At 42.9% G+C, this 15,473-nt stretch overlaps 1 protein-coding gene across 2 annotated transcripts in view; it reads right to left on the bottom strand.

Annotated features, from left to right (window-relative positions):
• Window positions 1–14,836, bottom strand: part of MORC2 (MORC family CW-type zinc finger 2) — a 155,164-nt gene extending 140,328 nt beyond the window's left edge. The window contains exons 1-4 of one of the 2 annotated variants that reach the window (XM_030217895.1): window positions 14,156–14,836; window positions 13,499–13,665; window positions 6,301–6,354; window positions 5,624–5,658 (exon numbers count right to left, since the gene is read on the bottom strand). In XM_030217895.1, coding sequence (XP_030073755.1) covers window positions 5,624–5,658; window positions 6,301–6,354; window positions 13,499–13,566 — 157 coding nt within the window. In that variant the 5' untranslated portion in view covers window positions 13,567–13,665; window positions 14,156–14,836. The remainder of the gene's footprint in view (window positions 1–5,623; window positions 5,659–6,300; window positions 6,355–13,498; window positions 13,666–14,155) is intronic. The other variant, XM_030217896.1, reaches the window with a different exon arrangement.
• Window positions 14,837–15,473: the final 637 nt, after the last annotated feature.

The following is a 15,473-nucleotide window of genomic DNA, read 5'->3' as shown; positions in this document are numbered from 1 at the left end:
TAAGCACTAATGATTGTACTAAGTTACAGAAAATACGTCTTGGAAAGAAAGGTCTTATTCTTTTTAGTTTCCACATTGAGTGGAACATCTTCTTGGTTGTGTTTCTCGCGTGATTCTCTAGTGTTAGGTGTCGATCAATGGTGACTCCAAGAATTTTTAGGGTTTTTGAAATAGGAAGGTTTAGAGTTGGTGTGTTGATGGCGGTGTATTCTTTCTTGTTTTGTTGGGAGGTTAGTATTAGGCATTGGGTCTTTTCTGCATTGAGTTTCAGCCGAAATGCGTCCGCCCATGAATGCATGATTTTGAGGCTTTGGTTGATGTCATTAGAAATTTCTTTTAGGTCTTGTTTGACTGGGATGTAGATCGTTATGTCATCCGCATAGATGTATGGATTGAGGTTTTGATTTGATAGTAATTTTGCCAGGGGTATCATCATTAAGTTGAATAGTGTCGGCGAGAGGGGGGATCCTTGTGGTACTCCGCATTCAGGTACCCAAGCGGCTGAAGTAGTCGAGTTAGATGTTACTTGGTATGGCCTTGCGGTTAGGAATCCCTTGGAACCACTGGAGGACATCGCCTCCGATTCCGAAGTAATCAAGGATGTGTAGTAAGATTCCGTGGTCTAACATGTCGAAAGCGCTTGACATGTCAAATTGTAGAAGTAGTATGTTGTTACCAGATGTAATCGATTGTTTGAATTTTGACATGAGGGTTACTAATACTGTTTCAGTACTGTGGTTAGACCTAAACCCTGATTGGGAATCGTGGAGTATAGAAAATTTATCAAGATAGTTTGTAAGTTGTGTAGTCACTAACCCTTCGGTTAATTTGGTTATTAAGGGAATAGATGCTATATAGTTAGTTCACTAGCGCTCTTCTTTGTGTCTTTGGGTATGGGGGTGAGTAAGATGTTTTCTTTTTCCTTCAGGAAGAATCCATTTTGTAGCATATAGTTCAGGTGTTTCGTTATGTCGTTTATGAATTGTGTAGGGGCAGATGTCATCAGGTTGTTTGGGTATAGGTCTAGTTTGCAATGGGATTTGGCAAATCTTTTGAGCGTTTGGGAGATGATGTTCTCTGATAGTATCTCGAAGTTGGTCCATGTCCTGTCCGCTGGATGAATGCCAGGGGCTGGGTCTAGGCAATTAAGGAGTTCAGTATAGTCGGTGGTGCTGACAGGTATTTTAAGTCTTAGTTGTACTATTTTTTCGTTGAAGTATTTCGCAAGATTGTGTGCTCCAGGAGTATCTTTGCTGTTGGTTGTCACTGGTGTGATGTCTATTAGTTTGCTCACGAGTTGGAAAAGTTTGTGTGTGTCCTTGTAGTTTGGTCCGATTAAGGTTTTGTTGTGTAGTCTTTTGGTTTGTCTTATGGTGTATTTGTATTTTCTTTGGAATTGTTTCCAGGCGTTTAGTGTGGTGTCGTCTTTCTTTTTAGTCCATGCTCGTTCTAACCTTCTGACTTGTGTTTTAAGTTTTTTCAGTTCTTCATTGAACCATGGTGTTGAATTCTTTCTGTGTGATGATCTCGTTTGGATTGGTGCAATGCTGTCTAGTATAGATCTACATCTGTTGTCCCATTCTGAGAGGAATTGGATTGTGTCTGTTTTTGTTGACCATTCATTGTGGTAAATCTGTTGCCAAAATTCTATCGGGTCTATTTTTCCTCTCGTGGAGTAAGTTTTCCGTTCTTGTTTAATCGGTGGTCCTTTTGTTCTCCAGTAGAGGGAGATGTTTGCTTTGTTGTGGTCCGACCATGGTGCGGGTGTCCACTTTGTGTCTGTTATCATAATGTTTGCATCGTGGTCAAAGTTGTGTGCAATGATGTATAGAGTGTGTCCTTGTCTGTGGGTAGGTTGTGTGTGTGTCCTGTGAAGGTCCCATAATTGTAGGAACTCTACTCATTCTTGTGTGCTGGTTGAGTTGAGATCTTCTAGATGTAGGTTGATATCTCCTATTAAGATAAGATTTGAGCTGGAGACACAAGTGTTCGAGATAAAGTCCATGAGGTATGTTTGGGATTCATGCCAATTGCCTGGTGGTCTGTAGAGCAAGATTGCGGTAAGGTGTTCTTGCAGGTTTGCGTGATTTATTCTTACCGAAGCAATTTCAAGTTGTGGTAGGATCGATTCGGTTATTGTTGTGATGATAAACTCTGATTTGTATATAATTGCTATTCCTCCTCCTCTTTTTCCATTTCTTGTCCAGTGGGTGATTTTGTACCCCGGTGGACATAGTTCTAAAATTATAGGGTCTTTAAGGGCATGAATCCAAGTTTCAGTAATGAATAGGATGTCTAGATTGTCTATGGTGATCCAATCTGTTATGTTCACTATTTTATTTACCACTGATCTGGCGTTTGTGTATCCCATATGGATTTGTCTGTATGGTTCCGTTTGGGATTTGGTTGTGTTGATTCTTATTAGTTGTCTGGTTTCTTTGCGTTTGGTTTTGTTGTGTCCTTTCTTCTCTTTCTGTTGGCTGTTTTCGTATGCATTTGTTTGTAATTTTAATTGGTTGTTATTCTTTTGGTTTGTTGTGTTGTAATTGGGTTGTCTGTGGTTTTTGTAAGTTGTGGGAAGATTGTTGTTTGTGTTTGGAGTGGTCCATATGTGGTGAATTAAGGGAAGGAAGTAGATTAGCATGAGTAGTTTGTTGGTGTTCATGTTGGCTGTATTTAGTGATGGTTGGTATGTCTGGTAGCTATTATTTGGTGTGTTTTTGTTTGAGCATCAGTCGGCGTTTGTCATATGTGAACATATATGAACAATTTTTGAACCTTTGATATAGCGTCAGCAATTTCAGCATTAAGCATAATAAAGCATAAGCATAATATACATTAACATATATGAACATTGAGCATGTTAAGCATTAAACATGATGTTTTGAGCATTAGTGTAGACATCAGCGATATCAACATTTAGCATATTTAAGCCTTGAGCATAGGTGTACATTTGCGTAAATATTCTTTAAGCATGCATAACTGAGCATAGCTGAGACTTACGTATAATGGTTATTGATATCAATTATTAATAGGCATGAACGCATATTAAAGCATGAATGAGCAATGATTGTAAATGAATATTAAGCTTTGATGTGAGCATCGGCAGTGTCAGTGATAGGCTTATTTGAGCATTCAGCTTGGATGAATATTAACATGAATGAGTAGTAATCATAGTGAGTATTAAGCAAAAGTCTGTTTTCCTTCTTTGCACTGAATGCCTGTGTATGGGATGATAGTTTTTCAGCATGGTGTTGTCTGGTTAAGAATACCTCTGAATCTGGATCAGAGTTGCCTTGCTGATTTTCTTCAGTCGTTGCTCCTTTCCCTCAGCTTGTCCTCTTTAATCCACGTTGAGCTTCGGTCCGGGATCTTCAGCTGGGTCTCCTAGCGCTTCCGATCCTTCTGGGAAGCCCTGTGGCTCGGTTCTCCCGTTCTGGGTCTCCGTGCGGTGTGCTCTCGTTCTCCGGCCGTCGGCAGTGGACGCTCCTCCACCTTCCTGGGCGTCTCGATGTCTTGGCAGTCTGAGCGGCTCCAGAGGCACACCGGACACGATCCGAGGAGGTGCCAGTTTAATTTCGGCCGCTGGATTGGTCGATTTCGCCGTGGTCCGATCAGCTATGTTTGGGGTGCGTTAGGCGGGTGGTCCCGATCAGCCTTGGAATCTCCCGTCTGTCCGCTTTGGTGCCCCGTAGCTCCGCCTCGATTCGGTTTCGTTCCGTCTCACCTTGCTACAATTGGTCTGACTGGGCTGACCTAGGCAGATCCAGCCACCAGTGAGGAACTCACCCAGGCCCGGGCGAGCCCGTCCGGCCAGGGATGCGCTGCAGCTATGCGGCCTGAGTTCGACAGCAGGCAATCCCGGTCAGCCTCGGGTTCTCCTGTCCGCCCACCCCCGTGCACCGCAGCTCCGCAGCGACTCCGCTCCGGATTGGACCCAGCCCGCCCCGGTTGTCCTGGCTGGTCTAGGCCGATCCAGGCAGGTTCGCCTAGGCCCGGATAAGCCTGTCCGGCTACAGATGAGCCGCGACCACGAGGTCAGCCACAAGCAGACCATCCCGACCGGTCCCGGGGCCTCTACCCGCTCTGGAACTCAACGCGGTCTCCGCAACCTCCCGATCAGCTGTGGTGCTGCTCCGGTCCGCTCCAGTCCGGTTGGGGTCGGCGACAGACGGTTTAGGTAAGTCTGTATTTTTCTGGACTTCAGGAGCTCTTCACCTGAGCTCCTTACCTGTCGGCCATCTTGCCATGTAAGAAGAAGGTTGAACTTACAAGCCTCCCAGAAGGGGGTTAAATAAAACAAAAGTATGTGAAGGTGATAAGAACCATCTACACAAATTATTAGAAGCTCAGAATAAGAAAAAGGAGAAGGGACTTCAGAGATTTTAATATCTGAACAGAATATGACTGCTAAACCACCACCTTTTTTTGAAATATGAGACCAAGCAAAAAAAAAAAAAAAAAAAATCAAATCTCTCAGGGAGACAAGCATAAAGATACGACTCCTCCCCAGATCTAACCCAGGTTTCAGTAAGGCAACACAATGATCAACCGGTACCAACAATTTGGTCACAAATTAAAGACTTTTCTTTTTTTGTTTGAAAGAACCAAATAAATCGGAAGTTAACTGAAGTCACTGTCACTTAAAGCTGTAACTACAACTTCCTTCAGATTTTCAAGTGGTCAAGCATGTTTGGGACAACATAATGGAAAATTTGCTACATGAAAGAACATGTTTCATAACATCACTGAAGACTATATCTTTGGGGAACAGATATCTTGTCGCAAACTGAGCAAAACATAATAAGCCAGCTCACAGATCATTTTATATCCTTCTGCCACCTAGTTTCCTCTTTTCTGATTCAGCCACTATAGCTGTATCTTGACACCTTCTGATATTGTAATTAAACGTGAAAAAGCAGAGTACTGGAAAAAGCAATATCAATGAGCACAACTGCACTGCTGCGTGTTTAATCAGGAACCCTAGCAGATCAAAAACAAGCAATCTGATCTGTGCTGCCTTTAAACAATCGTTGAATGGTTGTACTGACAATGGCATCTTATTTTATCATATCTAATACTTTGTAAACCAAACCCGTGCCCATAAAGTGCCGACACCATGCAACAAGCAAAAAAGATCAAATATCATTAAGTGCACATCTTGTCTGGGCCTAATGCAGGCCTTGGGCTATTGGTTGCCCACCACTGTTCAAACCCAAGAAGCTATTAAGACTCCTACCAAACTTCCCATATGTTATCAGTGTGTACAAATAGATTAAACACACCTTACTGTTTGAACATGGAGGCAATTTTCCAACATCCCACACACTGGCAAAGTATAAAGACACTTCTAAAGAAAGTTATGTGCCTGTGCTGTTTCACTTTGAAAAACCAGCAGGTACAAGCGTTCACCTGCACTTTATGCCCACAAGAATGCCTCTTTCCTGTAGCTGATGTATATAAACATATTTTAATGCATTTGCATCAAGCTTCCTTATTCCAACAAGCACCTGTCAATATTGCCCCTCTCAATGTACCACAAAAAAAAAAAAAACACACACACACACACACAATCACTCTATAGAGTACCCATGTGCCTGATAAAAAAGGTGATGCGATTTACCTGTGTAAATATCAATTCTTGTAGCTTCAGCATCTCTACAAAACAAGAAAGTGAGAATTACGCTTATGCATGATTTTATAGTATTTTCCAATTTTATTGAAAATTTTGATCTGACAAAGGTGACAATTTTTTTTAGAGGCCAAGGAACAGCTAGGCACGCGCATCATAACCCCCTCCAGATTCGAGCAGGATCACAAATCATTTTATTTTTATATATAATTTTATATACTGCCTGCAAGTCCAAAAGCTATCAGTGGTGTACATTTAGGTACCACAGATAATTCTGTCTCTAGAAGGCTTGCAATCTAAACTTATACATGAGGCAATGGAGGGCGAGCTGCAGTGCGATTTGAACCAGGATCCCCTGGTTCTCAGTCTGCTGCTCTATTAGGCTAATCCTCCATTCATTTAACATGCTTATAGACAGACAGGTGGATTCCATCAGCCCCAACCACTTTTTCACAAGTTGACGAGCACTAAAAAAAAGGCACACAATGAATTGTAGTCTAACACAAAAACATCATCTTCCAGATCAGAGAATATCTACCAGATTCCCTTACAATATTTTCCCCTCTATCTAGCAGATTAGTCTTATCACAGACAATCTGGGATCTGAATAATAAGACGAACACTATTCCTACATCAAATTAAAGTACCTAATTTACAAACGCATATACCTTGCATTATCTACCAGCTCGGCAAGGGCTCCAAACAAGAATTCATGAGTCGTGCTGGAATTAAGGAAAAAAAGATCAAATAGTATAAAACCACCTACAATTTCAAAAGAATCTCATCCCATAAATGCACTGTAAAAGAAAAAAATTGTAAGGTAAATAGCCTAGGGAAAATACTACTTAAAAAGGAAAATGTTACACTGATCACATTCATGATGGTAATCTTCTGACTTGGAGCCAATACTTAAATTTATAAGCAAAAGATTACTAAGGGCCCTGTTTACTAAGCCGCGCTAGCATTTTTAGCACGCGCTAACGCTAGAGATAACTATGGGTCCTGTTTTACAATGCACTGTGTAGATGCGCATAATATTTCTATGGGCGTCTACAAATTAGCACATGCTAAAAACACTAGTGCACCTTAGTAAACAGCTCCCTAAGAGTTATCCTACTGGGTAAAACCAAAGGTCCATCTAGCCCAGTATCCTGTTTCCAACAGTGACTGCTCCCAAGTATATGATAAGAGTCCCAAAAAGTAGAAAGATTCCATGCTATTCAACCTGGAAGATGAGCAATGTTTTTTTACCCAGTCTACCTTAATGATTTATGGACTTTTCCTCCAGGAATTTGTCCAAACCCTTTTAAACCCAACTACATTTTTACCACTTGCTCTGGGAATGAGATCCAAAGGTTAGCTATACACTGAATGAAAAAATAATTCCCATAAATAATTTAAATGTGCTACTATATAACTTCATAGAGTGTCCCCTAGTCTTTGTAATTTCCGGGGAGAAAAAAAAAAAAGGAGTATAGTTATGCTTACATTTGATTTCCATCAAATGCAAAACAAAACAAGAAGAAAAAAATGGGGCTGATATACATTTTAACTAGTGAAAATTAAAAAAAATAATAAAAATAAACTTTCGCTGCCTATGGTAGTCCTTCCCACACCACAAAAAAAAAAAAAAAAAGTTTGCCCAATTTTGAAAAAGCGCAAAAATATTTTATTATAGAAAATAGTCAAAAATATTGAAGAGAAACTTTAGTCACTGACCGGCCCGAGATTATAGCCAGTTTTTAAACATTAACATAAATCACAATACTCTTGGTACAGCTGTTACTAATCCACAAAATATATTCCTTAAATTAACTCCGTAGGTTCAGTCCGAAAATGCAATTCAAACACTTGTCTACTTCAGTAGATCTAAAAGATGTTATACAGTTCTGTGCACTGCATGCTAAAGCTACAAACAACTGTCTATCAAGTTCCTTCTTCACTGCAGACCAGTGTAAATCCAAACAAATCTAGACTCCCATCACTTCCTTGTTCACTTTTTATTCGTTTCAATCTGTTATTTCATGAATTATTAAACAAGCAGAAAATATTTTAAGGTGGGTGGTGGAAGGAGTCACTCCATCATTTAGCACAAAACCAAGTGGTTGGATTTAGGGTCCCATCATGCGATAGATATACTGGGCAGATTAGATAGGTCATATGGTCTTTATCTGCTGTCATTTCCTATGCTTCTTTATCTTTTGCACAGACAGTGCTAGGAATGTGTCTGGAATTTACATAGTAACGTAGTATATGACGGCAGATAAAGACCTGTACGGTCCATCCAGTCTGCCCAACAAGATAAACTCATTTTACACGGTATGAGATACTTTATATGTATACCAGTTTGATTTGTCCTTGCCATTCTCAGGTCACAGACCGTAGAAGTCTGCCCAGCACTCTTCTTGTACTAAAAGTTCAGAAGATTCTGGAATCCTAAAGAGTTACAAGATTCCAGAATCCCAGCAACATTCCACGTAGAACCCCTTGACAGTGGACTACTCATCGATCACTTGGCGTCATATAGAATACGGTGCTGCTTACGCTGGTTTTTTATAAAGAAAATTCCTTTTATCCTTGTCCCGATATATAATCTACCACCGCTCTCATTTAATGAAGATACAGACTAGCCCGACGCAGCCCTATTGTTGGGCGAAACACGGGCCTGTGTCGGGCATTTGTCTTACATACGGTATCTTCAATAAAGTTGTTTGGCTATCATATTGATCTGCTAGTTTGATTTCCACTTTATTAATTCACCTTAATGCCAACGATCAAGATTTGCAAACAGGCACGAGTGCATGCAAGTAAAACATCAATGACTTATGACTGTGTCATATTATGAAGTCACAGCATCGCACCTCCTACATATACATCATCCACCAGTTTCTACAGCACTAGCCAACTCCCATTCCGCGGGATCTAGAGCATGACGACTGAGAAAATCGGTGCGTACATTGTCCAGACAGGCGATGTGGGCCACAGATTACAGAAGATGAATCTCTGCCCAAGCCAGAATGACGGCGGCCTCGACAGACAAGGCCCTGCTCCGTTTGCCGCCCTGACGATTGTTATAAGCCACCACTGTCATATTGTCCGACAGAATCCGCACCGCTCGGCCCTCCAGAGTCTCATGAAATGCTAGAAAGGCTAGCTGTACAGCCCTCAGCTCCAGACGATTGATGGACCACGTGGACTCCTCCACCGACCAGAGGCCCTGCGCACAATGGTGTAGACGGTGAGCCCCCCATCCTGAAAGACTGGAATCCATTGTCACTAGCACTCATTGCAGAAAAGCAAGGGGCATCCCCGCCTGAGATGGATGTCAGAAAGCCAAGCCAAGCTGGCCTTGGCCAACTGAGTCCAAGGCAACCGGCACTGATACTCCAGAGACGTCAGAGACCAACGACTGAGCAAGGCTTGCTGCAGCGGTCTCATGTGAGCTCTCGCCCACGGAATCATGTCCAACGTAGCTGCCATGAGCCCCAGCACCTGTACGTAATCCCATGCCCGAGGCCAATGAAGTCCCAACAACCTTCGGATCTGTGACTGTAACTTTAGATGTCTGCCATCTGGAAGAAAAATGCACCCCAGGCCCGTGTTGAAAGAAACTCCCAAATAATCGAGAGACTGAGAGGAAGTTTGATGGCTCTTTGGGAAATTGACGACTCAACCCAGGGATTGTAGCACTTCTATCACCCGTGACGTGGCCGCCCGACTCTCCACCTCCAAGTCTGCTAGGATCAGCCATTCGTCCAGATAAGGATGGACTCTAACTCCTTCTTTCCGCAAAAACGTAGCCGCAACCACCACCTTAGAAATCTCTGATGAGGTGGCCAAATTGGAATATGCAGATACGCCTCCTTGAGATCTAACAAGGTGAGAAACTCCCCGGGCTGCACTGCCACTATCACCGACCGCAGTCTCCACGCGGAAGTGCCGAACCGCCAGAGACTCGTTCACCTTCCGTAAATCGAGCACCGGCCGAAAGGACCCTCCTTTCCGGGGTACCACAAAATAAATGGAATAGAGACCTTCCCGAAGCTCGAACTGAGGCACAGGAACCACAGCTCCTAACTTCAACAGAGAGTACAACGTTTCTGCCACTGCTTCCCGCTCTCCGACCGTAGCGCAGCAGGACTCCAAAAAAGCGTCCTTGATGGGTGCAGACAATTTCAACTTGTATCCGTGCTCTATCAGATCAAGGACCCAACGGTCTGACGTGATCTTGGCCCACTCCCCCAAAAACCGGGTCAAACGACCTAAACGGAAGAGTGGGCCGGAACCCCGTCATTGGGAAGCTCGGTTAGCGCAAACGACTGGGAGCAAGGGTAAGGCAGGGACCTGAACACAAGTATGTCTTTAAAGTGGGCACCACCAGCCACACACCCCAGCTCAACTGGCACCCCAGGAGCCCCCTCAAAACAGACAATCCAGGAGCTGGCCAGCTCCGTCCACCACCTGCTGGAGATAGAGTTATACTAAAGGGGGAAGGACCAGCACACAGATGGTCACTGCCTGTTTTTAGTGTTCTCTATCTCCACCTGCTGGTAGACGGATACAACCCACCAGTTCCTGGATTCATCTGCTGCTGAAGCTAAGGAAATACCTGACTTCAAAATACCTTTTGGGAAGTAGGAATTCCCCCTAAAATCACAAGTCAGGAATCTAGGAATAGTGCTAGACTCATCACTCACCCTGATCCCACAAATGCAAACAACCTTTAAAAATTGTCTCTATCACCTGCGGCAGCTACAAAATCTCTCTCCATATACTGGTCCATGCCACAATAGCAAGAAGGCAAGCTTAAAAGCATCAGGAATTCCTTTTTCATGGAAAGGGTAGCGAATGCCTGGAACACCCTCCTGGTAAAGGCGATTGAGACAAATACAGTGACAGGATTCAAAAAGGAATGGGATAGACTCCCTATGTAGCAAGAGGATGTGATCAAAGCAAGACAAAGGCACAGAGGAGGTAATTGTCATATTCTGAATGGAGCTGGGCAGACTAGATAGTCTATCTGCCATCTGTTACTATGGTATCCAGGGACCCAATGGCTAGTCCTATCGATTCCAATGTGATGTTTTCTGGTACAACGATATCCCCAACTCCTTTCACTTCTGGCTCATGCCTCATAGTAGTACCTATATTAACTGTCCTGCTAGATCCGCCAACAGCCGATACTCTTCTGGTACATGTCTTGCTGCACCCTGCCTATTGCTGAACTCCCCTGATACTTTAAGGCCCTATGATCTTTCACTGCAGCACTAGTGGGCTCACAGCTCGACCTATCTTCCTCAGCTGCATGTAAGTCTTTGGGACTGAGAGAAACCTTGTGAATCAGGTCTTTCTCCTCCAACTCAAATGAGGCCCAGACCCAGAATAACACTGACAACAGCACTCTAGCAAGCAAAATCAAATGTAAAGTTCCCTGGGCTACAAGGACTCCAGTCAAGAAAATAACCTTTATCCTGGCCACCCTTTGCCCGTTATGAAGGAAAAAGATCCAAATGGTCAAGAACTCCTGGCTAGTGTCTACCCTCTAGACATCATCTTGACCTTTCACTTGTGAAGGTCTATAGAAGTACAGTTAGCAAAGAACATATTATAAAGTTGAGCCCATGCTCACACAATTTATCCTAAACAAGGGAAAAAAGTACAATGTACCATGCTGGAGTAATCTGTCCTAAGCCAGATAGCTACTATAACCTAAAAAGCTGCACCTACACCGGAGTCTTGCAAAAACTGCAGAGGTGTACTCTATACGCAAAGAAAAACGGCCCATACCAGCCTGAACACAATACACCATGTGGTTCGGGGAGCACTACATTCCTTCTAGGACTGTGCAAGTAATTTCATGCTGAGGAAATGGTACGCACCAGAACACATGAAGGAGCCATCAGTCCAGCACAGAGAAGTGATGCACTACAGATTACCTGATGTGCGCCAAGTGTGGCTTTAGCACTCCTCTGTACCCTGCCACCTCAGTGCTAGATAGAGCAGTCCATAACTGCATCACATCAATAATTGAGATACATTTTTCTCTTTGAAGACTCACAGTAAGAAGCTGTATTGCATATAAATGCATCCTATGCTGGCAACAAGCCACTTACTGTAGAAATGGGGCTATTGGTGCCATGCAGACTTAGTTCTGCACCAGATAAGTCTTTCATAAAAAATAAGAAGGGTCAAACATGAAAATTCACTTATGGTCAGAAATGAAGAAGTAGATCCAGTCTTTCCAGATTTCCAAAAAAACAGGGTGCCAAAGCCAACTGCAGTCCTGTGAGCAAAATCAGGATATCACCCAAAAGAGAATACTTCCATAGCTCACTTAAGGGTAGCAATTCAGAAAAGTATATGAACACACCGAAGAAAAACAGACTTTAAACTTAAGCGTGTAAATACAGAATATTTTTTATATACCTGTCTATGCCTTAACCCAATATTATAATAAGTTGTGTATCTGGAATGTTGTCCTTAAAGGATTCCCAAATCTAGCTCATCAGGGAAACAGATGATAATACATGAAGACCACAAGGCCCAACTCATCAGCCCATTTTCAGCCACAGATGAAGAAAGCAATTCTTCTATGACCAACTCTGCTTCTACCTTAAAAACATATGAATTCCCAATAAGGAAATAGTTATTTCAACTGCTAGCACCACTGCTTCAGGAGATATCAAACCTCAATCCTTGACAGTCTCCAACTGGTGAGATATCAAATAACTGAATAAACTTAGAAACTTGGAACTGACACTAAGCAGGGTAAGGCCTAGCTAGCACGTCATTGAAAAACAACTGAGAACACTGGGTATAGCAAGCAACAAAGTTACTGCAGCTTTCTGTTGGCTATGATCGAATCAAAAGCCTGAATATCAGAAGAAAACACTAAATGCCATTTAAAGAGCCAATTATATAATTTGCTGGAATTCATTTCTTCCTCTTATCAAATACAATTTTTGAAAAATAAACTCCATTAAAAATCGTAGTCTTATGTCAACCTCACATCACTTATTATCCTTATATTGATTGATGTTCTTACCTCTTTATCGAGAATTACTAATTATTTAAAACCCATGCTTATGAATATAATATTCTACCAACTGTAGGACCTTTAATATGAATGGAAAGGGGAATCTCATAGGTTCTTCTTCAGCCATGTTGTCAAACTCAAGAAATGCACTCAGGAACTCCTGCATGCCAGTCTGGTAGCTTAGTAGATGTAAATTATAAACAGGCAAAAACAGCTAATAAAAGTTCTATTCCTCATCCACCTTACAATATGCTCTTCAATAAAGTCCTCTTTAAAATCACCAATTTTATCTTCCACATCATTTCTCGAAGTATAATTACTGGATCCCAAGGGCTTTTCTCCCACTTACGATCGAGTCAAAAGTTCTTTATAGTTTCTTTGTGATGAAAACTTTTAAAGAACCACTGAAATAGCACTCAAACATAAAATTGATTTTCTTGCTGCAACTTCAATAGTTTGTGTAGAATTCAATCCAAAATAACCAAGAACATAGCCCTAATTTGTAGGATTAGCAACAGCAGCACTTCAGAGTTTAAATCATTCTTTTATAGAGGAATAATCAAAGCGTGTTCACCCTTAAGCTGATCTTGTGTGGCACAAGCTTCTTAAGATTTAAAAACTAAAAATAAAAATGAAAAAAAAAAATCTTGCTGCCAGGCATGCTCAGACCTTAAGAGCACCTATCTACCTGCAAGTAGCTGGATGTTGATATTGACCTGTGATGTTTTTTAAAACTGTTTTACGTATAAGAGACTGAGAACTGTAACAGCATTAGCAGTACTGAGCTTTCTTGCATGTCATTCTCAACTTCATGCATGCAGTATACTCACGAATTAGTATGTAGGTATTCAAAGGTCAACTGAGCGCGATTCAAACTGCTGTAATTTGTAAATGCCATGACGACAAATCTTAGTTGCAGATATAAAAAAAATCAAGAACAAAAATTTGCTGAAATTGTTCAGATGCCCGTCTAACAGAAAAGAGTCTTCTTCAATGACTATAAAGCAAAGAAATAATTCAATTGCAACACTTTTTTTTTTAATGTCTGAAATAATTTTCAAGCGCCTTTACTAAATTCTTGTCCACAGGAGTCTTCAAGTCTATTTTGTCAATAGATTCACATATAATTCAGATTTCTCAGCATCAAGATCCTGTATTTGTTGTTCTGGGTTAGGAACTTTTCCAGATAAGAGTTTCCTTGTCTAATTCTGTGAAACTTGATAACATAAGGCTGTCTGTGCAGTACACAAACATTAGATCCCAGATTTTCTATGGTTCCATATAATTTGTTCCACGATTCTGAGTATTGTTTGTATGATTAGCACCAAATTCCCTACACTGCAACCTTAATTCACACACACCGGACAGCCGATGCTTGTTCTGTTCTGCATCACCCTAAAGTACTTCCGAACTCTAATCTCAAATATCAGTAAATCTACGCCTCTCCTACAACTACACCTTGTGCCAAAGATACTTTAGGTACCAACCTATAATAACCGATCTTCCCTCAGCACATCAGAACATGCCTTCTTCTTTTGTTCAGCTTCCTACCCTACTCTCCATCCTTGCAGCTCCTAGTTATCTCCCCCTCCTTCACACCTATTTTCGTTTGCAATCCTTTTGTCTTTAACTTCACTCCGCCCCACAGACATAAAGAGCCAAGCCTAGCCCCTGCTTATAAACTCTCTCCCTCCTGTTGGTCCCGCCCTTTCCGGCGTCTAATACGTGGCCGGACGACGCGCGAGCGACGAACACCCCTCCTCCTCCTCTTGAAATGGCCTCGGCCTTCGGGGGCTCTAGGCGACCAGGTTCTCTCTGGTCTCTCGCTACCCGAAGCCCCGCGCTCCTTCCGTCCCACCGGCTCCTACTTCGAAGGTCGCGAGGGCCCCCCCGGGGACCACGTGGCCCCTCTCTTCCTCTCACACCCGCCGCTGCGGTCCTGCAGTGCAGCGCGGGCTTTCTTCTCCACAGCAGTCGGAATTCCCCCTCTCACTTGGCGCTATAACAGCGAGAGCGGAAGAGGGCGCACGGAGCGTTCACTCCCGGTACCAGCACCAGGGGAGGGAGAAGAAAAGGCGCAGCTCCACGGCAACCGCAGCACTTTCTTTGTCTTCGCTAACGCCGTAGCTTCGCCGACTGTGTTCCTCTGTTCTTCTGTTACGCCACGACGTACGGTTCTACCCGCGAGCCGCTTGCCCACCAATCGCAAGGCTCCCGCCTCGAGGCGGGGAAAGTGAGACGAGAGAGGCGATTGGAAGGGTAGTAGGTCCACGTGACGTTGGGGCGGGCCGGGGGGTCCAGGAGGGCTTCACCTGTGTCACATGAGGGGAGCAGCATTTAACTAGACGATAGCCAAAAGCCCCTCCCCTTTTCTGTACCATAAAGCTCGAGAGAGGGCCTTTGATGTTTAGGGTGGTAGGAAAGGGCGGGAGAATCTTGAAGCAGAAAATGACTTGTAGGCAATGTAGAAAAAGAATAACCAATGGCCAGGGTTTTGTTGTTTTTTAATGTATATTCCGACTTGTTTTGAGGTAGAGGGTTTTGTTGTTATTAGATTGATAATTATCAGCAGGCGTGGCGAGTAAGGAGGTTTTTATGTGTGGTTTCTGTAAGTCTAGTAGCGCTATAGAAATGTTTAATAGTAGTAGTAGTTTCTAGTCAGAAGAGAGAGAGAGGGGGGAGTGCGCAGATTGCGTCGTTTGGGATTTGGAAAAGGGGAGAACGAAGGACGGTTACTTGTGGCGTTTGTTCAAGATGGACGTTGTCGTGTAATGGCGCCGGTGTGGCGTTCGTTCTGGTTCTCTT

The sequence above is a fragment of the Microcaecilia unicolor genome, chromosome 11, assembly GCF_901765095.1.
Source record: "Microcaecilia unicolor chromosome 11, aMicUni1.1, whole genome shotgun sequence".
NCBI classification, from domain to species: Eukaryota; Metazoa; Chordata; class Amphibia; order Gymnophiona; family Siphonopidae; genus Microcaecilia; species Microcaecilia unicolor.
The sequence above is the reverse complement of the archived record's forward strand: the minus strand, read 5'-3'. Positions and strand labels throughout refer to the sequence as shown.